General features: G+C 35.1%; 2 protein-coding genes across 11 annotated transcripts in view; one reads left to right on the top strand and one right to left on the bottom strand.

Moving 5' to 3' along the window:
- TMTC3 (transmembrane O-mannosyltransferase targeting cadherins 3) overlaps nt 1–5,383 on the bottom strand; it is an 84,501-nt gene extending 79,118 nt beyond the window's left edge. The window contains exons 1-2 of one of the 5 annotated variants that reach the window (XM_057486891.1): nt 5,189–5,383; nt 3,823–3,934 (exon numbers count right to left, since the gene is read on the bottom strand). Coding sequence is in view for 2 of the 5 variants with exons in the window: in XM_057486890.1 (XP_057342873.1) it covers nt 3,816–3,820 (5 nt within the window). In the remaining 3 variants the exon portion in view is untranslated. Of the gene's footprint in view, nt 1–3,815; nt 3,935–5,183 lie in introns of all 5 variants that reach the window. The other 4 variants (XM_057486890.1, XM_057486895.1, XM_036905337.2 and 1 more) reach the window with 4 other exon arrangements.
- A 119-nt stretch (nt 5,384–5,502) lies between these two features.
- The window catches only part of CEP290 (centrosomal protein 290), a 97,526-nt gene continuing 76,451 nt past the window's right edge, over nt 5,503–26,577 (top strand). The window contains exons 1-15 of one of the 6 annotated variants that reach the window (XM_057486885.1): nt 5,503–5,558; nt 6,339–6,468; nt 6,621–6,698; nt 7,710–7,779; nt 8,084–8,130; nt 10,203–10,346; nt 14,499–14,552; nt 15,185–15,205; nt 15,323–15,475; nt 15,868–16,050; nt 16,695–16,784; nt 19,154–19,276; nt 20,202–20,325; nt 24,086–24,258; nt 24,985–25,147. In XM_057486885.1, the coding sequence (XP_057342868.1) occupies nt 6,367–6,468; nt 6,621–6,698; nt 7,710–7,779; nt 8,084–8,130; nt 10,203–10,346; nt 14,499–14,552; nt 15,185–15,205; nt 15,323–15,475; nt 15,868–16,050; nt 16,695–16,784; nt 19,154–19,276; nt 20,202–20,325; nt 24,086–24,258; nt 24,985–25,147 (1,525 nt within the window). In that variant the 5' untranslated portion in view covers nt 5,503–5,558; nt 6,339–6,366. The other 5 variants (XM_057486883.1, XM_057486884.1, XM_057486886.1 and 2 more) reach the window with 5 other exon arrangements.

Here is a 26,577-nt window from a genome sequence, read left to right on the forward strand (position 1 = left end):
GATCACGGGGAAGGCAGTACAGCAGGGAGAATCAATTAGTGACTCTATATCATCTCACTACACTGACAGACAGTGACTGCAATTGGTTGCGGGGACGGTGAGGACTTGATAATATGGGTCAATGCTGAAACCACAATCTTGTTCATGTGAAACCTTTATAAAACTGTATATCAATGATACTTTATAAATTATATATATATATAAACTATATATATATATAGTTCTGCTGGTTGTGCGTGTGGTCATTTATGTGCTTACAGTTCTTCTGCTTAATTAAGGATGGATATCTAAAAGGAACACGGCTAAGCTTGGAAAGTTAGTCTCTGCTACTTACGGTCATACTCCGTAGATTAACCTGAACTTCTTAAATGATGCTCTCAGGAGGGCTAGTCTTAATGCACAAACCCCTTTCAAGTCTCTGCTTAATGCATATTTTTTACTATCCATCAAGCAAGGCAAACCCAGAATCAGTGTGGAAGAAGTCTCAAGAGCCAAGGTAACAGAATTTTTCAAGAGTTTCCAAGTATTTTATGAGAGAAAGGGAGAGGGAGCTAGTTCTTATGCATGTCATGAGCTCAGTTTTGGAGTCATCCTAAGTTATGTCCAAAAGAGCCACTTGTAAGGGCAGAGGCCAGCAAAGCAGAGAGGGTTACATAAAGGCATAGACAGAGGGAAGCACATTCACAGGGGCCATTACTGTAGAATGTAGCACATCATTGTTAAATGTTAGTTGCAGGAATAATAGACTGGATGTTTGTATCCTCCCAAAATTCACGTTAAATTCTAATATGCAATGTGATAGTATTTGGAGGTGGTGCCTTTGGTAGATGATTGGGTCATGAGAGCAGCACCCTCACCGATGGAATGAGTGTCCTTATAAAAGAGGCATGAGAGAGATCCCTTGCTCCTGCCTTGTGAAGATACAACAAAAAGATACCTTTTATGAACCTGGAAGGGGGCTGTCACCAGACACTGATACTGTGGATGCTTTCCTTGATCTTGGACTTCCTAGCCTCCAGAACTGTGAGAAATAAATTTCCATTGTTTATAAACTACCTAATCTAAGGTACTTTATAGCCACATGAATATACTAAAACTGGAAACTTCAGCTCTTTTTCTAGGCATACAAGCATATTCACAACTATTGCGCCAGACGGGGATTTCACCTCTGAGTAAGTTCACTCCGGATTCACTGAGACCGAGTGACGACAACAGAATGTTGGACATAAAAGGGTTAACACCAAGCTTTATTCTCACAGTGGCAGGTCGAGTGCTAGAATCACATTTGTAAGTGGCAAGTTTGCAATTCTCCTGAGCTTCTGTCTCTGCCAGCCCAACACAGCACTGGGTGGAGCTCTTATAAAGGCTCATTGCCAACACATGTGCAAGCACATGCCTTTGGGCATTGTAAGTGTGTGCAGTGGGCAAGCAGATTAGGGTCAGGTGAGGATCCTGCCCACAGGAACTTGCATTTTCCCTACAGGAAACACATATTCTGAATAGATGGGATGACTGATTTATGTTTGCTTAAAAAAAGTGAAATGACATTAAATATGTGCAAAAAATCCAAGTGCAATTGAAAATCACTCCTGAGCTACATTACAGAGATCCAGAACTTAATATAATTCCTCAACAGAATTGTACTGAGTGCCCACTTTTTCTAATAATCCAACAGTACAATTGTGGAAAAATTAACCTGTAGAAGAACTACATGGATCTGGGATATTTAGCTTGGAAAGTAAAGTCCTCTCAGTTCAATAATTTCATGATTTTAACTATTTTAATAAAAACAACCTAATATACTTTATTAAAGTTTGTAAAACGTTGGCCTGCAGCATCTGCGAAGTCTGCATTCACAAGGACAACTCATCTTGCCAGTCTTTTCATGTCCACAGAAGACAAGTGGTGGCTTGCTGCACACTGATTTCTCTCCCTGAGAACACAGCAAAATGAAACATTTACTACAAATAGTGGATTTTAAATTTTTCATGGCCATGTTTTGTATTAGGTGCTGAAGAAGTAGGTTATCATTCATTTTCTCGATAAGGCAGCAAAAAAGTGAATGGAATATACGTTGACTGGTACAGAAAACAGATGAAGCAATTATAAAAGTCAAGACTTTCCTGTGAAGTAATTTTAGTCAGATAAAACTGCTCATAAAACAACAGAGAAGAAAGAATGCAAGTCCAGACAAGTGTTCCAGTAGTGAGACCATTTATAAAATTGTCACATAAATACTTTCTCTTGGTAAAAATTGACTCATGCAGAAAATTTGATGAAAAAATAATGGCAAGTTTAAGCAATTTTATGCAAAGTTATATAGTGAGTGACTGAACTTGAGCTAAATTTTATTCAGTTAGCTACAAATACACTACAGTGCATTAGGACTTATACCATAGATAACTTGTATCCTGCTTATCTCCAGTGTGCAGCGTGATATACAAGCTCAAAAATATGAGAATGAGCAAAAGAATGAAATTTAATCAAGATTTTGCATTTAGTCATGACTGTAATGACATATGGGTTACAATCTTACCTTCATTAACTATTAGGAAATTACTTGGTTTCTCTGAACCTGTTTTCACTTCAGAAAAATGAGAATAAAATTTACCATTTGACCAGGTAACCTGAGTTGCTGGGAATATAAATGTGAGGGGAACAAGTGTAGAAAGACCAATAGTGACAAAACAAAACTAGTAAATGAATAAATGGAAAATAATAGCTATAATGAATGGAAAAACAAGGTGCTGCAACAGATTCCTACTATGAAAATAAATAAGCAGTTTTAAACATAGTATATGACATTATATGTGCTCGTTTAGATTTTATCCCTAACTTTCCCTGATAGATAAGGAATATGTAATTCAAATTATTGAGTAAACAAAGTTATATAATAAGAATATATTTAGTATAGATAGCAAGACTGAAGAAGCACTTTACAAATAGGGTTCCCAGCATGCCTAGGAGACAGCATAACTGTTAAGAAAATGTCTTCCAGCCAGAAAGATCTCGTTCAATTACACCATTTAAGTTTGAGCACAGCATAAACCCACTCCAATCCTCAGTTTCTTAACTTCGTTGGAAAATGAGGACAATATAAGCACCTTTTACAATGGATTGTTATGAAGATTTAATGGGATAATGACAGTGTAGTAATCAAAACAGTATGGTATTGGCATAAACGCACACACATACACACACACACACACACACACACACACACACACACACACACATGGGTGGAACAGAATAGAAAGCCTGGAAATAAAAGACCAGAATATATTATGAAGAAAGGCTAGTCTTTCTGATCAATGGAAAACTGGAGGGCCACATGCAAAACAATGAAACTGGGACTTTATCTTACAGTACTGATAAAAATTTACTCAAAATGGATTAAAGACCTGAACATAAAACTTGAAACCATGAAATCCTACAAGTAAATACAGGGGTAAGCTCCTTGACAATGATTTTTTCGGTTTGAAACCAAAAGCAAAGGCTACAAAAGCAAAAATAAACCAGTGGGACTACAACAAACTAAAAAGTTTCACACAGCAAAGAAAACCACCAACAAAATGAAAAAGCAACCTACAGAATGGGAGAATGTATTTGCAAATCATCTGTCTGACAAGGGGTTATTACCCAAAATATATAAAGTACTCACACAACTCAATAACAAAAAACAATCTAATTTAAAAATAAGCCAAGAATCTGAACATTTTTCAAAAGACATACAGATGGCTAACATGCACCTGAAAAGATGCTCAAAGTCACTAATCACAGGGAAATGCAAATCAAAACCATAATGACATATTTACCTCATACCTGTCAGAACGGCTATTATCAAAAAGACAAGAAATAACAAGTGTTAGTAAGGATGTGGAGAAAAGGTACCCCTCAGGCACTGATGGTAAGAGTGTAAACTGGTGCAGCCACTCTGGAAAACAATTAAAATCATAACTACCACATTACCCAGCAATTCCACTTCTGGTCATAATCCGAAAGAAACAAAATCACTACCTTGAGATATCTGTACCCCATATTCACTGCAGAATTATTTATATCAGACAAGACATGGAAACAGCCTCAGTCTCTGTCAACACATAAATGTATAAAGAAAATGTGTGTATATACACAATGAAATATTATTCAGCCTTAAAAAAGAACGAAATCGTGCCATTTGCAACAACATGGATGGGCCTTGAGGGGATTATGCTAAGTAAAGTAAGTCAGAGAAAGACGAGACTAGTCCTGGGGATGTAACGTACAGCATGGTAAAAAATAATAATGAACGGTACTTGGATATAATCTCTCAGTAAAGGATTAGAAAAAATTACCATAGTTTCAAATCTGATGAATGTCTTGAAAATATACCTCACAAAATCAGTACTGTTTTTATTTTCTACTGAACTATTTCTTGTTTTACTCAAACACGTGCTCTGGAGATATCCACTATTTTTTTTTATTTTCAAAAGGAATGTCTACTGTCAATTATATTTTTTAAGTGCTTTAAAAAAAAAAGGTAAAGATGAGAGGCGCTTCTCCAACCAGTGGAAAATGTCATTTAGATTTCAAATCTACAGCTTAAGGAGGTTACCTAGTGGCATATTATACTCCAAAACGGCTGAGAACAGAGGGATGAGCAACACTTGCACAAGAAGAGCTGCAAACACCTGAGCAGGCACTTTCATGTAAGGGCACACTTAGTAACCAAGCAAGTTACAGCACAGGACTGGTGACAATTGAGGCCCCTTCGTCTCTCTCCACTCCCAGCAGTTAGCTGGGACAAATTCTAAACTCTTCTCTCTAGAGCCTTCGCTCTATCCTAGCTCCTCAACCTTAAAGTCCTCCAGTTCGCGAAGACAATGGTGCTACAAGAAAGGCAGGCGGTATCGAAGAACGAGATGCCCTCTACTCAATGCTTCATTTACCCCAAACCACGATCTTGGCTGTGCGGCCCCCACTCCACTTATGGAGTGGATTCTGACAGCAAAAAAAACTAAAACTTTTTTTCCCCCTCCTTACAGAGGGGACCCCCTGGAGTACCATTTGCAAACGTCTAAGGAGAAGACGGGCTTTTCCCACCTCTACACGGGGACCGAGTCCTTTCGCCCACACGGTCCGAGCTTCTCGAAGCCGGGACCGCTCCCCTCAACTCCACCCCCGCCGCTGACCAGCAGTCCCACCTCACCTGGGAGTTGTTCCCTAGGAGATGGCTTAGGGAAACCTCAGGAAGAGCGGTCCGGCGGGCGGCGCCTTAGGAATCTCAGTCATCGTCTACGGCACTCAGGTCACCAGCGGAGACGCGCCTGAGCCCTGCGCCTCCCGCCTCCAGCTCCTTCCCCCAGCGCCCAGGTACAGGCGCAGCCCGCCGCACTGCACGCCGGGACGGCCACCCTCCTCTTCCCAGAGACTTCAGCTCCCAGCATGCACAAGCCTCCACGGAGAAGTGCACTCTGGAATTTGGAGTCCTTATCCCGCGCCTGCTTCAGTCTTTGCCACACAGTACAGGGACCCAGTAGGGGAGTCTAAACGTAAAGCATTATCCACCGTCGTGAAATGTAGGCTCAACTTGCATCCGGGGCCCTTTCCCGGCCTTGGCGGGGAGGGAAATGGTGTCGCCTAGCAGCCGTCGCCGCTATCACTTGCTCTAGACCAGGTGGCGGGATCTAGAGTTCGGTGTCACCGCGCTAGGGAACGGTCAGCTGGGCAGCGGGGCCGGGCTCGGGGGTTGCAGAAGATGAGACACCGCTGCTGGTTGCCAGGCTTGGTGTAGGTAGGTGGATGTTGGTGAGCGGGAGCAGCGAGTGCCTTCCCATGCAGGTTCCTTAAGCCTCAAGGCCCGGTGCAACAGTTCAGTTTCCCGATCCCTTAGTCTTTGGTCTGCAGTCCGTCTGCCTTCTAGCTTCACCTGTGATTTCCCCGGCCCAACTGCACTCATTTGAATCGGTAATTACCGTAGTTTTTAATTTTACCCTTAGTTCCCGTTTCTCCGAATCAGGGCTCATTTTCAGCCTTCCAAGGATCCCCGGGCTTGGCACCCTTAGATGTTCGCACGCGTCGGTATGGGGACGTGGAGGAGGGGACTCAAGCTTTGTTCTGACCTAGATTAGTTTTAGAAAGGAAACCGTCATTGTTTATTTAGCCAGTACAGTATCTGATGGTTTGTGCTAATTGCTGTAATTTTGATGAGGATTATTTTGCCCACTTACCTGTTACGCGGTTAAGGAGCCTTAGCTCTTCGCTAACACCATAGATGTAATATGTAAAAACTGCAGATTGCTGTAAAAACAGTAATGTTTTTACCTTGAAAATGCTAATACCTGCCTGTTTTGTTACAGAAGGTAAAGCACAGTGAAATAATTGAAGATGGCCCCTAATATAAACTGGAAAGAAATCATGAAAGTTGACCCAGATGACCTTCCTCGTCAAGAAGAATTGGCAGATAATTTATTGATTTCCTTATCTAAGGTACTTAATTAATAAATAATGCATAGAAATATACATACAACTATGATTAATCTTGTCCCTGAAATCACTGAATCTTACAACTATAAGAGTTTTTATATTTTGCTTAGGTGTTATTTATAAAATGTAAAATGGTTGCTTTTCTGTTTACTTAGGTGGAAGTAAATGAGCTAAAAAATGAAAGTCAAGAAAATGTGATACACGTTTTCAGAATTACTCAGTCACTAATGAAGGTTTGTATGTAATAGGTTTTAACAATAGCTTTGACTATTGGAGGAAGTTTCATGAATAATAATCTCTTTTAAAGTACTCTGTAATGTCTAAAGCACCTCTCAAAAATAAGATATCTTCACACATGGATCAAGAGTTGTGTGCAGAACATTGCTAGTTTCTGTTCTAAAGTTCTTTAAAGAATGTGTAGGGGAAACAGAATGGGTATGTTTAAAAATAACATAAAGAGGTCCTGTGTTAGTTATGTTAATGGTAATCTTGAGGTCGAAATGAAAAATACAGATGACTAACTATATAGATTTGTTAGAAAGGGAAGAGGTTAGGTGTGAGAAGACCTAATAAAGGGCAAGGGCTGATGAGTAGTTCTAGGTAAGTAGAAGGCAGTGGTAAAATGTTAAGGGATTGTAGAGCTGGAGGTTACCATAAATGAAAACTGGGAATAGAAAATATGCTTACTCTTTGCTTTTGAGGAGACAAGTGCATAAAGTTTATAGCAGATTGTGGAGAAAACAAAAGTTGGGTATAATTTGGAATAGCCTTTCAAGGGCTTTAAAGGTGTATCTCAGGGTGTCAGCAATAAGGAGCCACTGAAGTTTCCTGAGCAGTAGTTGATAAATAACAAAAATATACCTTAAGTAGATAAAACTAGGTGTGTTAACAGGACAAACTGAAGGGACTTGAAGCTATTGCAATACAATGGTATGAAGGAGGTTAGACATAAAATTATAGACTATAATAGTGACAATTAAAAGAGAAAAAAGTGGAAAAGTTACAATACTAAAGATAAGATTTGAGGCATAAAGAGGAATCAAAGATGTTTCAAACTGTTAGGAATCTAGAAATTATATCCTTAAGAAAATTGTTAATTCAACAAATATTTACTAGAAGTCTTCATGTGTGCCAGGCTTTACAGTCGGTAAGTACTGCGATAGCAAATGAAAAAAATACTTATTTTCATTGCTTACCTTCTAGTGTAAAGGCATATTGATATAACCCTTTTTTTGGTTGTTTAGATGAAAGCTCAAGAGGTAGAGCTAGCTTTAGAAGAAGTTGAAAAGGCTGGAGAAGAGCAAGCAAAATTTGGTGGGTACCTTGGGAAAAAAAAAGTCTATTGTGATGTTTAATAGTGTATTCCATTTATTCATTAAGAAATAGAAAATTTGGTTTATCTCTAAAATGTGAGACTCAATTTATTTTGAAAGATATTTCTAGAGCTCCTATTTCCATGTCCCAAGTATAAAATAGTTATATTTCTCTTATGTTGCCATATTACTATAATCATGATGGGATCTACGAAAAGAATAATTTTATTATCTTGATGTTTATTTAAAAGCTTGTTTTGAGACAAATCTGGGCAATTGAAACATTTATCTTTTCTTTTTAATAGAAAACCAATTAAAAACTAAAGTAATGAAACTGGAAAATGAACTGGAGGTATGTTCTTTTGTATTCCTTAGGATGTATTGTTACTTGTATGATTTTGAATTAATACTTTAAAATTCTATTATTGGCTAGAGAAGTCACAAGAATGATACTGTGCTCATAATTATTTGTGCAGCATGTATTACATGCCTTCATATACCTTAAATTCTAAGGATTGAGCATCCGATTGTGAACAAAATAAAAACATTCAATAATCTCATGGAGTTTACAGTCTAGAGAAGTAGACAGAAGGAATACTAGTAACTGAGGCTAAGTGGAGGCATGCGGAAACTTGAGGAATAGTGACAGAGGGGTGTGGTAAAACAAGTAGGAACAAGTAGCTTTTGAGCATGCCAAGAGCCGAAGTATGAATGTAGTGTTAAGGAACTGAATACATTGAGATTCTTGAGAATGTGGGAAGCAAACTTCCCACAATTGGTTTAGCCAATTGGGAATACAAGTGGATTAGCCTTTGGAAAGAGGAAGAACCTTCCTTTGTAATAGGAAGGGAGGAATAAGAGATATATACAGAGCTTTTATGTTTGTAGGTTTAGTGACTGGAAATTGAGAGGTTGTAGAGAAGGTCATCTAAAAATAAGAGTTGGTAGATGTATGGTCAAATTTTAAGAAGTCAGGTAAAACTTCAAAAATCTTGGGAAATGAGCTAGAAATTAGGAGATCTGGAGTCAGACAAGTTTAGTTCAAATCCTGATTATTTCGTTAATTCTATGAACTTAGATGTTATTTTTGATTCTCTACTGTGTATCCTGCTTGTAGGAAAATACCAACTACAATCAATAAGTATTTACTAAATGAATTATGAAGTTGGATCGATTCTGTTAGCCAGGGAGTTGGAGATACTGGTAAGAAAGTAGTGTATAGATGATTACGAAATCTTTGCCAAATAGGCAAGGAAATCAAGACTGGAGTGGTAGGGAGAGATTAGAGAGGAGTAAAGGATCAGGGGGCCCTGTGAGGTTAGAATGTTGATATTCCAGAAATAATTGAGAGTATGTTTCTGCTGGAACAAGGACCTGCCTGGTGTGGGCATGGCTGTAGGAGGTTTTAGTGAATTCAATTAATTTTGAGAGGTAATGACTGGGAAGTTGGTAGTTTGTGCTACCAGGAGTAGGCAGGGATCGATCTGATGTGAATATCATGTGAGATTCACAGCAGCTGGAATTTTTGCAGGGTAGTGAAGGAATGATAGCCTCGAAGTTGCGGGTTGTGGTAAATCAGTACCTTGGATTGTCTGTGGAATGCAAAAGAACAAACATCTCCCAATTGAAAGGATTCCAAAGGTATTCGTAGATGAAAGGAGCTAAATTGCAGCTAAGGCAAGGAGATGGAGAGGATGATTCAGTGAAAGGGCTGAGGGTATAACAATTTTTCCATGGAAGAGGATTTTCGAGAGCACAGTGGAAAGCTTTGAGAAGGAGGGAAAGTGAGGAAGTTTTAGTTAATGTAGAGGAGTAAAAGAAATGTAGAGGGAAGAGGTGAGTGTGAGACAGGTTAGATGACCAACAGTTTTGATGTTTCTGACCATGACTACAAATAACAGGTATATGAAGTAAAATGGATTAGTCTGCCACAGGATTTTAATGATAATCTTAGTCTGGGCTGTCCAGTATGGTAGCACTAACCACTTGTGCCTATTTACTTTTAAATTCATTACAATTAAAATTAAAAATTCCATTATTTACTTGCACCAGCCGCATTTCAAGTTCTCTTTAGCCACATATAAATCATGGCTACCATACTGAACACTACAAGAAACTTTTCCGTTAACCTAGATGGTTCGTCCCCTGTGTTCTTAGCCTGGTGCCTGTAGTTCAGTGGCTGTAACACAGCCTGAGTGATTGATGGTCAGTTCATTGCTCTGGGAGCCTCAGGAAAACTTTAAGAGGTTGTCAGTCTGCTAACTAAAGCTTAAATAACCTAAGTTTTAAAAACAGGTCCCTAAGCTAATGATTTTAAACATCTGATGCTGATTATAATATAAATTTAAAGTCAGTTTCTTATTGATTCCTTTAAATCTCCAATTCTAATGGGATTAATTTATACTTTTGGTTTATTCTTTTAAGATGGCACAGCAGTCTGCAGGTGGACGTGACACTCGGTTTTTACGTGATGAAATTCGCCAACTTGAAAAGCAGTTGGAACAGAAGGATAAAGAATTAGAAGACATGGAAAAGGAATTGGAGAAAGAAAAGAAAGTTAATGAACAAGTAAGGCACTTTTCCAGTGAACATTAACTGTTCACGTTACCTAAAAATAATACCTGATTATGCTTTTTATAATTACTGGCAATAATACTGATTTTTATATTTACATATTTTATGTGAAAATTGATGTGTAATGTGGTCTAAGTTTTCCATCACTGTTCATGTTGTCATTTTATGTTTAAAATAAAATGGATCAGGTACTTCAAGTAAATATGGCTTGGCAATTAGTATTTTATATTTGGAGGTGCATTTTTCTCAGTATGTTAGAATTGTTCACTCAAAGTTGATGATTTGGTCTGGAATAATAGTATGAAGAAATTAATACGCATTTAAAAATAAATAATTTCCTTATTTGCCATAACTTATTTTGGAGAAAAAGATACCTATTTTACTAATTTATTGTAGAAGCTTGGAAATTAATCTTTTAATGTTGTTCAATAATGATCAGATTACTTGTTTTCAAGTGTCCCTCACTTTATGTAATATATAGGTTCTTAAAAAGTTAATCCCAGCATTTGTAAATCAATGAATGCATAGTTTAAATCATGACATTCCATCTTATATACAAGCATAGTTTATTACCTCTCATGTTCCCTGTTATTTATAAAATTTATGCAATGTTCACTTTAGTTAGAGGGAAAAAAAATTTTTTTTTGCAGGTAAATCTGTATTTCCTGTCAGAAAATAACGCTTCTATCTTGCTTCAGCTGTCAGTAAGCTTAGTTCAGAATATCCTCATGTGACTGTCCCATCCCGGGTCCCAAGAAGCTTTTTCTCTTTTTTCCTTTGAAAGTCCAGTGTTGCAGTACATCTTAATAATCCTCTTTTGTCCATTGTTCTCTTGGAAATAGAGGGTTATAAATTTTAAGAAAACAATGATTATAAGGTGATATGCTATTGAAAGAGAATCTGTCAAAATTTGGTTTGTAAGGAAAAGCATCCTGTTCTTGCTATGTCTATCTTATAATGTAATTTACAAGAGTCATGTAAAAGTGAGCTAGCTTCACAACTTCTCTGATAATAAAAGTGTGGACTGATGCCACCTAAAGAATAGAAATAAGCTCTTAGAGGATTATCTGTTTAGTTGACTCAGTAAAATGTAATAGGCCTAAGGATTTCTTAATAATCATAAATAATCCAAACAAATGTGAAGTAATAGAATTGCTTGTTAGGTGGATGTCTGTGTGGTTTTGTGGACTGTTGTTATTCTGGTAACCCATATGTTAGTCAACTTCTTATCATTCATATCATACAACCTTAGCTAATAAGGACTACCCTGTCTAGTCATATCTCAGAGTACTATCTCAATTCATAGGCATATACACAGACAAATTGAATATATGGCCTATGTACCTTTCCAGCTGCTAGGTGGAAATAAGATCAAGATGGAATATGGATAGGAGTTACTTTGTCAATTTCTTCTTTGCTCTTAACCAGTTACTCAGTTTTAGTGAGTTATTACAGTATGCCAGAGACTATTAGATACTAGGGATGCAGTGAGCAATGATATTCTGCTTCTCAATGATATTCTGCTTCTCGATGATATTCACCATCAATAAATGTAACACAGGGATAATATAATACTCTGGAGATACATAAGGATGTAAGAATCCTCTGGGATACTCTGGAGGAGGATACCTAAGTCAATCTTGAGGTTTGGAAAGTGATCTAGAAACTGAAACCTGAAGTAAGAGTTAGCCTGGCAAGGGGCATGGGATGTATATGGCATTTAAGGAAGAGGCATTCCCGAATAGAAGATATGGCATTGGCTAAGACCCAGATGTAAGAGTATAGTGAATTCAGGGAACTACAGTTACTCATTTTGGCTGAAATATAGGTAAAAGTAGGTAATGTTGAGTCCTTACTATATACCAGATACTTAATTTGCATTAATTCATTATTCCTTATTTGATGCTTATCATATGAGATAGGTGACATTCCCCCATGCTACAGATGAAGAAACTGAGACACAGAAAGGGTAAGTGATTGCCCAAAGTTACACAATTAACCATGTGTATCAAACCATGGTTCAAATCCAGACTTACTCCAGAGTCTGTGCTCAAAGCCAGTGTGCTTTCCTGACTTACCAGTTTTAATATTCATGATACTCTGGAGAGAGAAATGAAGGTCGGTTCCTGAGGAATTTGGGCCTTTTCCTAAAGGACGCCATGAAGAATTTGGAACACAGGAATAATTATGATCAGATTTGTATTTTTAAAGTTTACTCTGCTCTGTAGAGAATGGATAGAAGGGAGCCAAGAATAGCAAAGGGACATTTGTATTATTCAGGCAAGTCCTTATGATAGGCTGAAGTAATGACTGAGGGGATTAAGGGACAGAGGCATGTTTAGACATGTGGATGTAATTGGATGTAGTGAATGATTGGTTGTCAGAGAGGGAAGATTGGCAAGTACACCTAATTTTCTGGATGGGCCACTAAAAAAAAGTAGATAGTGCTGTTCACTAAGAATTCTGGTACACAAGAGGTGTAACAGTTTTGTACATGTTGAGTTTGAGGTTCTTGTGGCCATATTCAAAAAAGAATATCTGTGGATATGGAATTCATTAGTTGACACTGGTGGATAATGAGGATTTGTGGGTTATCAACAATAGATATTGAAGCCATAGAAGTGATGGTAAGGCCCATCTCTGAGAAATGTCTAATGAAATAGGAAGAGGTGCTTCAAGGAACAGCACAGAAAGGGTCAAATATCAAGAAGGATATTTCAGAAACAAAGGGAAAAGAATATCAGTAGTGTTAAATTCTTCAGAATTAAGTTCTGGACATTTCTGTTATTAAAATTTTCCAATTCAAAACATGATGGGACTATTTTCTAACTCCCAGATGGTGTTGATGATGATGGTAGGAGATAAATGTCTAAACTTTGTAGAGCACTTTACATTTTATTATGAACTTTAACTTTTTTATTTTAAAAATATTCATATCTTAATAAAGATTGTAAGAAAAACACACATACATATACTCTTCATATATTCACCAATTATCAACATTTTGCCTCATTTCCTATATCTTTCCACCAATACCTTTGTACACACAAATGTGTTCCTCTCTCTGTTTGCTAAGTCATTTGAGAGTTAATTGCAGATATCATGATACTTTGCACTGAAATATTTCTGCATGTCTCTCCTAAAAAGAGGGTTGTTCTCCAAGATAACCAGTGTATAATTATCATATTCCGGAAATTAATATCAATTGATTCAGTATTGTCATCTAATATCTAGTACATAATCATATTTCCTCTATTGGCCTAATAATATCCATCATATTCCCCCCTACCCAATATCCAAGGTTCCATCAAGAATCACATACTGCATTTGGATAATTACTGTAGACTTTTAAATATATTATAGATGCACACCATTGAGATTTTATCTTCTTGAATAAGAGGGAAAAGCAGAAAAGTGAAAGGCCCTAAGAGGGGTAGAGTTTAAACAGTAGGTGAAAATATCCATGATAATTGTTATAATATTTGCCTATTTGGGGAAACAAAAGAAAAGAGTCACAAATGAAATCATTTGTATACAAAGAAGAGAATGAACACTTCATAATTTATGCTATTACTGAGCATTGTGCTAGGGACTTTATATATATTGTACTTAATTTTTACATCAACGGATGAGATGAGAAAATTGGATTTAAGAGATGTTAAATGACTTTCACACTTCACTAGAAATGGGTAGGCAAGGGACATAGACCTAGTCCAGTCTGATTTCAGATTGTTTCCTTTTAACCATTATGTTTCTAAGTAACTTAGTGCTGAAAGGAAAGAGAATTCTAGCCCTGACATAGAAGAACTGCAAGGTAATAAAGATCTTGGACTGAAAACTACCCTTTATGGGGGACAAGAGGGGTAATTAATTTGTTTGTTGTTTTTGTTTCTGTATCCTTTCATTAGAGTTTGGGGTGTGTGTGTTAATCTTTTACGATCGACCTGTTTTATCCTTCCTAATCCTTGGTTAGTTTTTAAAAATTTTGGCTTATGAATTCATATCTTGGTTCAACATGAAGTCCTTAGTAGTTAAACATTCTCTCCTTTATTGGAGAGAATTTAAAATTTAAGTTGATAAGCTGAAAACCTGGTTTTATATCTAATTACTGCTGAATTTTATTTTTATTTATTTTTGCCATTTTAGTTGGCTCTTCGAAATGAGGAGGCAGAAAATGAAAACAGCAAATTAAGAAGAGAGGTTGGTAAAGTATTTTAGTAGTTGTGCTGGTTATACAAAGATACTTGTTAAAAAAGTCTCTATAAATTTATACTGTTACCAGAACTGGAATCTTTTAAGTAACTGATATTTTCAAACTGGCTAATTTTATGATATGCATTTGTCTGAGGGAAATTGAAAACAAATTAATAGGTAAAATAGAAAACATTAATAAAATTAAAAGGCTGTTAAGTACTACATTCATGTCTTAGGTCTATATGGGCAAATCTTGCTTTTTGTTGTATAAGCCATTCTTTGCTACTTTGCTAATTGAATATATGACTCAATTTCTGTCTTACTGCTCTTACTTTGCCCCACATCCTTTAAAAATTTCTGTTTCTCATGAAGTCTTACGAGTTCTGATTATTTGGTTCTTCTGAGCCAAATAATGTGTGTATATTGTACATCTTCATAGGAGTTCTTATCTTTTTAACATAATCAAAATGTTATTTGTTTTGGTTGATCACTAACATTTCTGCTTTCTTTGGCTGTCCAATTTAATATCTTATTCTTCTAAAACTTACCTTTTTTGTTTTCTTTAATTTCTAATTCTTATTTTTCATTATATGTTAGCTTTCTCATTTCTAATTACCTTTTCCTGTCCTTTTCTGTAGAACAAACGTCTGAAGAAAAAGGTGAGGTTTTAAGGGTGGTAAAGACGTGGGAAAAAGAATATATCTTAAGATTACTGTTGAGAAGATAAAATTTTGTTGGATAGTTTCTTAATAGTCTATTGTTCGGTCTACCTTCAGAATGAACAGCTTCGTCAGGATATTATTGACTATCAGAAACAGATAGATTCCCAAAAAGAAACACTTTTATCAAGAAGAGGAGAAGATAGTGACTACCGATCACAGTTGTCTAAAAAAAACTATGAACTTGTTCAATATCTGGATGAAATACAGGTAAATGGATGGAAGCCAGTTCAAGGCAATGATTCTTATAAATCTTTAATTTTATTATAATATAAACCTAGCATTTAACCTACATTTAAATTCTTTAATATAAATCTACAACTATGTACTTGTAATGACATAAGCTGCATCTTTGAAGTTGCAAATATCTTGCAAATTCATTCTTTTTGTATGCTGATCTTAGACATTGTTTAAGAACTAAGCTTTGTAGGTACAATTTTCTTGATACTTAATTTGATTTAGTTGATCAATAACAATTGCAACTAAAGATCTATAAGAATTTTCTTTTCCCCCGCAGACTTTATGACTCCATTTAATTTCATTTTGTTTAAATTGCAGTTTCTTAAATTGTTTTTTAACCACAGTGTCTTTACTTTTCTTAGACTTTAACAGAAGCTAATGAGAAAATTGAAGTTCAGAATCAAGAAATGAGAAAAAATCTAGAAGAGTCTGTACAGGAAATGGAGAAGATGACTGATGAATATAATAGGATGAAAGCTATTGTACATCAGACAGATAATATAATGGACGAATTAAAGAAAGAAAATGATCATTATCGGCTTCAAGTAAGAATTCCTGTTAGACTAACTTATTTGTGTAGACTTCATGTTGTATCATTACTATTTATTTGAAACTAGAAAGTACTTGAACTTTGTAGGATATGAATTTTTGTCTTATACTGTAGTAAATCATTTTATACTGTAGTATGTTGCCATGTACTATATTTGTCCATATGTGTTTCTCTAATCTCCTTATACATACGTTTAATCCTCGTCATTTAGGGCATATAGGCAGTACCTGAAGGATTGTGTATACAGCAGTCTTCCAAAGCTAATAATTATGGGGATTTTCTATTTATGACTTGTGAAAGTCCTATGGACTATAAAGTTTAATTTTATGCCTTAAAATAAATATATTACAAATAGCATAGAAATCAACACAATGTTCACTATTTACATGGGATTAAATTTGTTTGAAAAATAAAGTAATACTTTAAAATAAAATTTTCTAGGAATGAAAAATAATTATACAACTGTAAAGATTCAGAAACCTGTAAATGTCACCTCTATCTACAGAACTGCTCCAATAATGAACCTGCATTGGTTGTATGAATGTATAAATGCATATGTATAATATGTATGTGTAAATATGCATATATAACAAATATGTAAATTGTACAACAGTTCTTAAAATAATGATTGCCTTTTAGGTGCAGGAGCTTACAGATCTTCTGAAAGCAAAAAACGAAGAAGATGATCCAGTCATGATAGCTGTCAATGCAAAAGTAGATGAGTGGAAGGTGATTTTTTTTCAACTGATATAATGGCTTTTTCATTTGTATTTTAGATTTCAATATCTTATTATTAGTTTTCTTTAAAGGCCTTTTACTAGTTAACGACATTTTATTAGGGATTTTTAAAAGTGTATTCAATGTCCTAGCTAGAAAATCTCTAAGAACTGTTCCTTCTAGTTTGTTATTGAATGCACTCATCTTCATCAATGAGTTATACTTTCAACTTTTTGATAAGTCTGAGTCAAAATTTTGGCACCTAAAATAGGTAATTCTACATAAAATTTAAATTTTTTCACACAGCTCATAGTTACTTTGCATACATTAGTTATTTAGTTCCAGGTTTAATGTTAGTTTTCCTAACTCTCTTCCATGTCAGATCAAAGTGTTGTTATTTGGTTGGAATGGGAAAAAGGAAACAGATCTTTCACAGTCACCTGAGAGGTCTTTTCAAAACATACCTTTCTTCCTCCTCACCACTCTCCAACTGCAGCCAAATCCCCCAGCCTTCCTGTGAGAAGCTGGGATTATGATGATTGTGTGTTTTTTAAAAAGTCTGAAAAGCCTCTGAATAAATAAATCTAATCTTAAAAAGCTGTCACTTCTACAGTTACTGTTTCTAACAAGATTCACATAAATCTTGTTGGCTGTTTGGAGTTGGATATCATCCAGAAAGCTCAGAAAACCTTTATGTTAAGCAAAAGCAGTAGCAATGGGAATGAGGCTTATAGAGTCAGTCAAGGGTCAGTAAACTTTCTAGAAAAGGTCAGAGAGTATTTTAGATCATCCAGTCTCTGGCATAACTGGTCAACTCTGATATTATAATGAAAAAATTAAAAAACACAAAAGCAGCAAAGGATAATATATAAATGAATGAGCATGTCTATTTTCCCATAAAATTTTACAAAAACAAGCAGCAGACCAAGTTTGACCAATAAACCAGAAGTTTTCACTTCTGGAAAAAATAGGTGTTTTTACCATATTTAAATTTGCAGGTTGAGATGATAGCATATATATTTCTTTTATACTTTGTTTTTGCTTAATGTCTTCTAAGAATTATTATCAGTACCTAAAGTGTTGCTTTGTTGTTTGTAATGGCTGTGTAATTTTTCTTTGTAAATAAGTGTTATCTATTTGATTCCCTGTTATGAAATGTGGAGGTTTCTGATTTTTGCTGTTAGAAACAATGTTTTAATGACTATCCTTCTATATTTGTTATTTTTCAAATCTGTAGAAATTGCTACAAGTGTAATTGTGGTATATATTGTAAATATATTCCTCCAGTTCGTCACTTGTCTGTTTTTTAGTATTTTTTGCTATGAAGTACTTTTGTATTACATAGTCAAATTTATTTATTTTTTTATGGCTTTTGGCCTTTGTACCATAATTAGAAAGGCTTCTGAGTATAAATTTTTTTCTGATATTTTCTTCCAGTATTTTCTAGTTTCGTTTTTACATTTAAATCTTTAAAGTATATGTAATTCATTTTTGTGTGAAGAGTGCAATATAGCTGTAACAGAGCTATATCCATCAGCAACAGGGATACAACAGAGCTACTCCCAGCATCATTTATTGAATATTTCATCTTTTCTCCTGCCGATATACAGATCCATTGTGAACACATACAAAACTCTTGTTGAGATTGAATTTATTTTTGGACTCTCTTTTATATTGCTTGATCTATTTTCTAACCATGTACACTTGTTTTGGGTGTTATGTCTAAATATTTGAAAAAGCTATTCTCATTTTTCTGTTTTAGACTCTTGTTTATAAACATCTTTTTTAAAATATGAATTTTAGAAATAAGTCTTAAAAATCATTACACACATTTTTTTTATTAGGAATTATAGTCAGAAACTATTAAACACTGTTACAAATTTAAAAATATCAATACTCTAGTTAAGTTTACTGTATTTTAGTGCTGAAATAAATTATTTTATTTTATAAATTGAATTATAGATTGATTTGATGTTTGGTCTTTCTTGCAAAGAACACAAGATATATCTTGGTGGCATTTCAGTGTTTTCTTCATAAAGATTAGTTATATAAAACATCTTGTAGTTGCTTAGAGATATTATAATTTCTTGTTTAGGAATGGGTTTTGAAAGATTGAGATTGCTTAAAGATTAAGTTCCTAAGAAAGCAAAAATTATCTGTACTATTTTTGTAATCATTTCTTACTTGAACTTCAGGTTGTACACCCAAAAGGAACAATGACTATGCCAATAGGTGCTGATACTAGTCTCACTTCAAAGAATTTTATTTCCTGTATTTTCTTGACGTCTGTTAATGGTGGATATTAGAGTATTCATTATAAGTGAGGAATGATTTATTAATTTTCCTCTTATGTAAACAGATCATATTTTGTTTATTTCCAGTTAATTTTGTCTTCTAAAGATGATGAAATTATTGAATATCAGCAAGTGTTATATAACCTGAGGGAGAAACTGAAAAATGCCCAGCTTGATGCTGATAAAAGTAATATTATGGCTCTACAACAGGTAAAACCTTCTCAAAATTTGGTTTATCAGCCAGTTGTATCAAAAAGCTGGCAATGAAATTCCAAACTGTGTCTTACTTTTTATCACCTGCCTAAATTAGAGACACTAGGTATATAATAAAGTCTTGAAGTTTTTTATGTCATCTAGTCCCAAGAAAAAATTAGAAGTAAATTTAGAGTTATGTTTAGAGTTAGGAATAGAATTATTTTGTGTGTTTTTTGATAATACACACATTTTTTTGATTAGGAATTATAGTCAGAAACTATTAAACACTGTTACAAATTTTAAAATATAAATACTCTGTAGTTAAGTTTACTGTATTTTAGTGCTGAAATATTCTATGCAATGTGAAATAAGCTAAAAATGTGGTTTTAATGTGACAGCACTCTATAGAAGTTTTATTTTTAGTACCAAAATATTCACATAGGAAAAAGTTACATTTTCCTCATCTGTGCTCTGTAGTTATAGTCCAAAAAAAAAGAAGGGAATTTGGGAAGTATTTGCAGGGTAAGAACGATTGTGTCAGTATTTTTAATGAAGTATCACAGGGGTGAAAGCTAAGTTTGTACCAGAGAAAGCACAGGGCAAAACACAAACATAAAATGGTAAAAAGATGGAATGGACAGATGATGAGGAAAAAGTAAAAGAAGCCATAAGAAGTCATAAATATTAGAAAGTTCTGGAATTCCCATTTGCCAGAGTGTTAGTCATTATATCCATCTTTAAGTATTAGAGTGACATTAGTGTACCTAATGTTGCATACTGCAAATGAGGTATACAAAATAGTTCAAAAGCATAGTTTTGACCCACAAAAAATGTATTCTACAGTCTTGTTGAAGAAACCAAAACCTACCTTTTTCTTTACTTTTAAAATGTACGTTAATGTGTATGAGGAGATAATGTGTAATATTCAAACATTTTATAGGGTGTACAGGAACGAGATGGTCAAATTAAGATGCTCACTGAGCAAGTAGAACAATATACAAAAGAAATGGAAAAAAATACTTTTATTATTGAAGATTTGAAAAATGAGCTCCAAAGAAACAAAGGTAATTCAATATTTTATAAGTATATAGTTATTTTATGTACTAAGTTTTAAAAGTATTTTATTTTTATTAAAATTGTGTCATGTCAATAGATACATTATTGATTTTTCTCTTTGAATTTAATCATAGTTAAAAAGACTGTACAGGATATTATTAACTATTTGTATTAACTAGTGTTTAAATTCATAAATAATGGAAATATTTCTGTAATTTTCCTCTGAGAAAATTACATTAACCTCTATTGGCAGATTGTTTGAAAAAAAAGAAAAATAGTGATATAATTGATTATGTTTATTCAACTCCTGTTTTATAATTAACGAAGAATGGGAGGGGATAAAATTTTGGTCAGTATGGCAGCCTTGTAGATGGTTTTCACCAGTAATTTGACTCACTGACATGTTAATTTACCTTACCCAACTTAAATGTCACATCCTATTCTCCCTACCCTGAGTCATACTGCCTCGTCTAAGGCATCATGTCCTTTGAATTTAAGCTGAATTACAAATCAGTGGTCTCATATTTCCACAGCATTATATACTGTATTTATTTTAGGGCACGTTAGTGCAACTATTCACAATAAATTTGACATATTATAACTGCTGAAGATAAAAAATTAGACACAAGTAACAAATGAGCCTAGGGGTATGTGTGTATGTATGTAAGGGTAAGTGAAGTAATGGTGGCAGTGTTGACGTTATTTAGATAGTGAGGCAAAAGCCTCACTAAGAAGATACATAAACAAAGACTTAAAGGAGATGAGGTAGTGAGCCATGCAGATGTGGCTAAGCAGTGGGAGTAGTTGCAAAGGCACTGAAGCAGGGATGTATCCAGCATGTGAAAGAATGAAGAAGCCTTTGTAGCTGGAGCTGAGCGAACAGTAAGGGCAGTAGTAGGTGATGAGATCAGAGAAGTACAAGCGGCCGTATGGGGCCTCAGTTCACTGTAAGGACTTTGACTTCTGTTTTAGTGAGAAGGGACACCAGAGAAAGTTTCTGAAGACAAAGTGATATAGCTTGACTACATTTTGTCTGTAGTAGACTGTAGGAATGGTAAAGACAGAAACAGGGCAACCTATTATAATAATCTAGTGAGAAGTGATGGGAGCTTAGAGCATGATGGGAGCACTAGAGTTATTAGATGTAGTCAGTTCTTAATTTATTCTGAAGGTGATAGAAATGGAATTTCCTGACAGATGTAGGATGTGAGAGAAAGAATTATCAAGATCTTCTGTCTGAGCAATGGGGAGGGCAATGGAAAGAAGAGGTTTAGAGATCACCAGGTACTTAAATAGGACATGTAAAGTTTCAGAATCTTTTTAGACATCTGAGTAGGCACTTACATATATAAAAGTCTGAGGTTCAGGAGAACCATCTAGGCAAAGATACACACTTGGGAACTATAGGCATAAAAATGGTAGTTGAAGTCATGAGGCTGGCTGAGATCATCAAGGGAGACAATGTTGAGACGAAAATCTGAAGACTGAGCCCTGTAATACTTTTTCTTTGGAGGCTCGGGAGATGAAAAGGAACAACCAAAGGAGACTGAGAGGCGGGAGGAGAACCGGGAGTGTGTGGATCCCTGAGAACCACACGAGGAGTGTCATCCCGTAGGAGAAGACGCCGCTGCTCTCAGCTGTGCTCACTACTGCTGAGTCAGGATGAGCACTGTGATTGACTAGGTTTAACAGTGGAAAAAATGGGTGGAGATGAAACAGACCAAATATACAGACTATTTTGAGGACTATTTCTATGAAAGGAAGGAGAAAAATGGAGTGGGAGCTTGAAGGAAAAAGAGTGGTGAAGAAAAATGTTTTTCTCTTTAAAATAAAAGAAAGAATCCTGCTTCTAGGTAATAGGAAGGATCCATTAAAGAAGAAAGAGTTGATTAATTGGTGAAGCAGGAGAGGGAGAGCAGAACTTCTGGAGCACTATGAGAAGGCGATGAGATGGGTTTAGTGTTGCAGGGGAGTAGTTGACCTTAGAAGCAGAGAGCTCATCTTTCCTAACAGGAAGGAAAGTGGAGTGTCTAGACACAGATGCAGGTCTCTGGGTAGATGGCCTGGTACTGGGAGCTTGTAGAACTTCTCTACTGATTGCTTGTTTTCCTAATAAACAAGGAAGCAGGGTGCTCAGCTGAAACTGAGGATGGGGAAGATGTATCAGAAGTTTGAGGAGAAAGAAGAAAAGAGAAAGTATGAAGTGATCATCTGGAAGAATAAACAGACTAGAGATATGTAATGGGATTCTTGAGCATCATTAAGGCCCACTTATTTCTATATTTGTGTGTTATGTATGTATTAGAATTATATTTTACAGCAGCTTAAACTGCTTTAGAAAGATGACTGGTAAGGGTTTTGCATATTGCAGCCACCAGGAGAGAAAGTGGTGGTTGATCTGCACTATAAAATTAAGAAAGAGTTCTTGTGTAATGACACTAAAGTCAGTCCATAGTCATATGACCTCTAAAACCCACAGAAGGTGTGTGTACGAGAGTGCCCTCTATATCTTGAATTTAATCTGTAAATATGGCAGCTAATGGTGTTCTCCTGTCATTGGTTAGGATTAGGTTTAGCTCTCACAAACAGAAATCTGAAAAATGGTGACAAAATCAAGAAAGAAGTTTATTTCTCACCTGCATAATGGTCTAGAATTAGGCAGTCCAGTGTGTTGCCTCCATCTGTCTCATTCTGAAGTGCAGTTTTGTCCTCCCAAACAGCAAGATAGGGGAAGCGAGGGCAAGGGACAAAGAGCACATACTGACTAGGCAGGTAAACATACTGTGTAGGACTGTGTAGAAAAAAAGAATAGATAGTGGGGACAGCTCAGCCTCTGTTCTCCAGCAAGGTTCTTTGCTCCAGAGGGCAGGGCTCATTTCTTATACATATGTGTGATCTCCCACCCTAGTCTAATGCCTGTATTTAAGTATATGCAGTAGATGTTTATTTTGGGTGAGTATAAGAATGATTTGTATAGGAATACTATATTTTGGCCTAGCAACAATTTGGTAAGACAGTACAAGCTGGGCTTTTTAAGCTATTAATTAGGATTAAACTTATCTGTAAGTGATAGAAAAATCAAATTTAACAGTGGTTGAACAAGATAGAAATATATTTTTCCATGATATGGACAAGGTTGAGACAGTTCAGGGTTGGTGTGATAGCTGTACAAGTATCAGGGATCAAGTGCCTGCCTATCTCAGTATGTGGTTTCCATCTCATGTTATAAGAAGGTTAGAGATCCAGCCTTAATACCCATATTTCAGCTAGCAGGAGGGAGGAAGGAGAAAGATTCACTCCTCTCCTTTAAAAACATTTCCTGAAATATGCACATGGCCTATCTGTTTATATCCCATTAGTCATATGACCACACCTAACTGCTGGAGAATAAGTGGAAACATAGTCTTTATTTCAAGTGGCCATGTGTCTGGCTAAAAATCTCTGGTCTGTCACAGCAGACAAAAGGGTGTTTGCATAGTAGGAACTTATAACTAGCAGTGTTTGCCATAATCATTTTTTATAAAATAGTATATCGTAATCTTTTGTAATCCATCACTTTTAGCTAAGATTTTATTGAAATTTTCTTTTTTAGTCTGTTTTATTAATAAAACAAAACCAGAACTTTACTTTGAAAATATTAAATTGTAATATTAAAAAAGAAACTTTTTTAGTGATACACTGCTTTTCCTGCTCCCATATTGGAAGCGATGATTTAAAGGAGTAAGGAGTCAATTCAGTTAATTCATGATTTTTATTTTTATTGTATAGGTGCTTCAACACTTTCTCAACAGACTCGTTTCATGAAAATTCAGTCAAAGCTTCAAAGTTTAGAAGAGAAAACTAAAGAGGCTGAGAGAACAGCTGAACTGGCCGAGGCTGATGCTAGGGAAAAGGATAAAGAATTAGTTGAGGCTCTGAAGCGATTAAAAGATTATGAATCGGTATGTATTTTTATCTTGTCAATCAAGGAGCTTAGAATTACTTCTTCCAATCATAGTTAGACCGTTCTGCACTATTTGTTGTGTACCATTTTAAGACATTCCATAAGTGTCTTATGGTAAAGTTTGTCATGATTGCTTTATACTAAATTATTCAAACTTTCGAGTAACACTTACTCTTTGGCAGAAATGTTCTCAAACCATTTGATCAAAGCATTTTGCCCAGATAATTAGCTTTGATGAGACAGCAGGATCAGACTCTCAATAATCTGTGTCACTGTGCTGCCCTGGAGACGTGACACTGTTGGTTATTTTGATAAATGAATGACAGAGACAGTTTTGTTGCCTATTATGCCAACACAGCCTTGCTTTGTACTGTTGATAACTTTAAATCTGATTACCACTGAGGGAGCTAATGACTTAAAATATTCTGATGGTAACAGTGAGTCACTCTTACTATTCCTTTTCTATATTTTGCCGAGTATTTTGTATGTAATATTCTGAGTTATGTTGCTGTGAGGATGCTGAGCTGGGAAGTTTCAACTATTCCCTTTTCCATCATTATCACTGGATTTGTCTTTTAAAAGCGCAAAAAAGAAAAAAGTGTAGATATCATCTTAGGTATATGTGTGCACTTGCCCTCAGACTTAATAAGAAAATAAATTCATGAATTTGATAATTTATTTAAATAAATCATGTTATATTTAAATTAGATTGGCTATTTTTCAGGGAGTATATGGTTTAGAAGATGCTGTTATTGAAATAAAGAATTGTAAAAACCAAATTAAAATAAGAGATCAAGAAATTGAAGTGTTGACGAAGGAAATCAATAAACTTGAATTGAAGATCAATGATTTTCTTGATGAAAATGAGGCACTTAGAGAGCGCGTGGGTAAGTTGTCTTTTAAGATACATAGTTTGCTCAACCTTCATTGTCAAGTCATCTTTTTTCTTTTAGTTATTATTTTGAAATAGTTGAATTACTTCCCCCAGATCCTTCTATAAAAATATTTAAAACAAAAATGAAGCTGTTCTGACAGAAGCAGTACTGGTGGGTGAGCCAGCCAGGAGAACTGCCTTAATCAATCTGGGCCTCCTCGGTAATAATTGCTTGCTTAAAAAATGAAAGTCTAAGTTAATACCACATATTAGATACTAACCCTTTTTTTCAACAAAAGTAGGTCCCATGTGACCCATGTTAGTTTGCAAAATGTTCTCATTTCAGATGAATTCATGAAGACATTTAGAAATATTGTTTAAATCTCTTTTAAGACCTTTTAAGTAATTGACTTTTATAATTTAGACTGCTTAAGTTTTATTTTGGTTGAGTTTTTTAAGTTAACTATTGATTCTAAGAAGTAATTAGCAAATATAACTTTAGAGTTTATATATTCATTTCAATAAATATTTCATTAGTAAATTGTTCATTTGAATGTTTAGTTATGGCAGTACAATCTACATTGCTACTTTGAAAAGAAAGATCTAAACATTGATTTCATTATACTTGGCAAATACCAGTTAGTGCTTTCTTAGAATTAAAATGACCATCTGTTAAAACTATTCTCTAGAAGAACAAAAAGTAAATATTTTACACAGGTTATTTATTTTAAAAAGAGTGTCTAAGTAGGACCCAGAGTCACACCAGGACCTCAAGTTAGACTTCTTGTAAACCTGAGCTGTCAGACCACAGTCATCTTCAGTCTGGAAGTTTCTAAAAATTACACAGTTAGATAGTTATAACAGAAAATCAGACAAAGAAACAAAAAGAAAATAATAGTTGTAAGCAGATTTTCTGTAATTTAGATCTTGGCTTATAATTACATGAGACAATCTTGATATCTGTTTTTCAGAGCAGAGCTGCTCGGCAATAGGAAGTTACCTTACCTGTTATACTGGGGGCATAAGACAAGTAATGATAATATAATTGATACTGATATTAATAATGACTACTATGTGCCAAGCACTCCACTAAGTACTTTATTTGTATTCATTTTATCATACCCTCGAGAAGCCAAAAATAAGCAAATAAATACAGTATTAATCCTCTAACTTGCTTAAAAGTTAAAAGTAGGAATTGAGCCAAGTCTGTTTTATTTGAAAGCTTCTGTTTTTAATACATTATAGTACCTCTGTGACAGCCAAACGTGGAGACAGATATAATACATTTTTGTCAGGATTTCCATTAATAGTTGTGATAAAATTTTAACTTGTATTATAGTTCAAATATCTGGAAAATTCTTGCCAAAAAAGTATCCCATTCTCCAATGATGCTTGATAAATAAATTATAACCAGTTGTTTGATAATAACCAGTTGCTATATGA

Source organism: Manis pentadactyla, chromosome 10 (genome assembly GCF_030020395.1).
Source record: "Manis pentadactyla isolate mManPen7 chromosome 10, mManPen7.hap1, whole genome shotgun sequence".
Taxonomy (NCBI): domain Eukaryota; kingdom Metazoa; phylum Chordata; class Mammalia; order Pholidota; family Manidae; genus Manis; species Manis pentadactyla.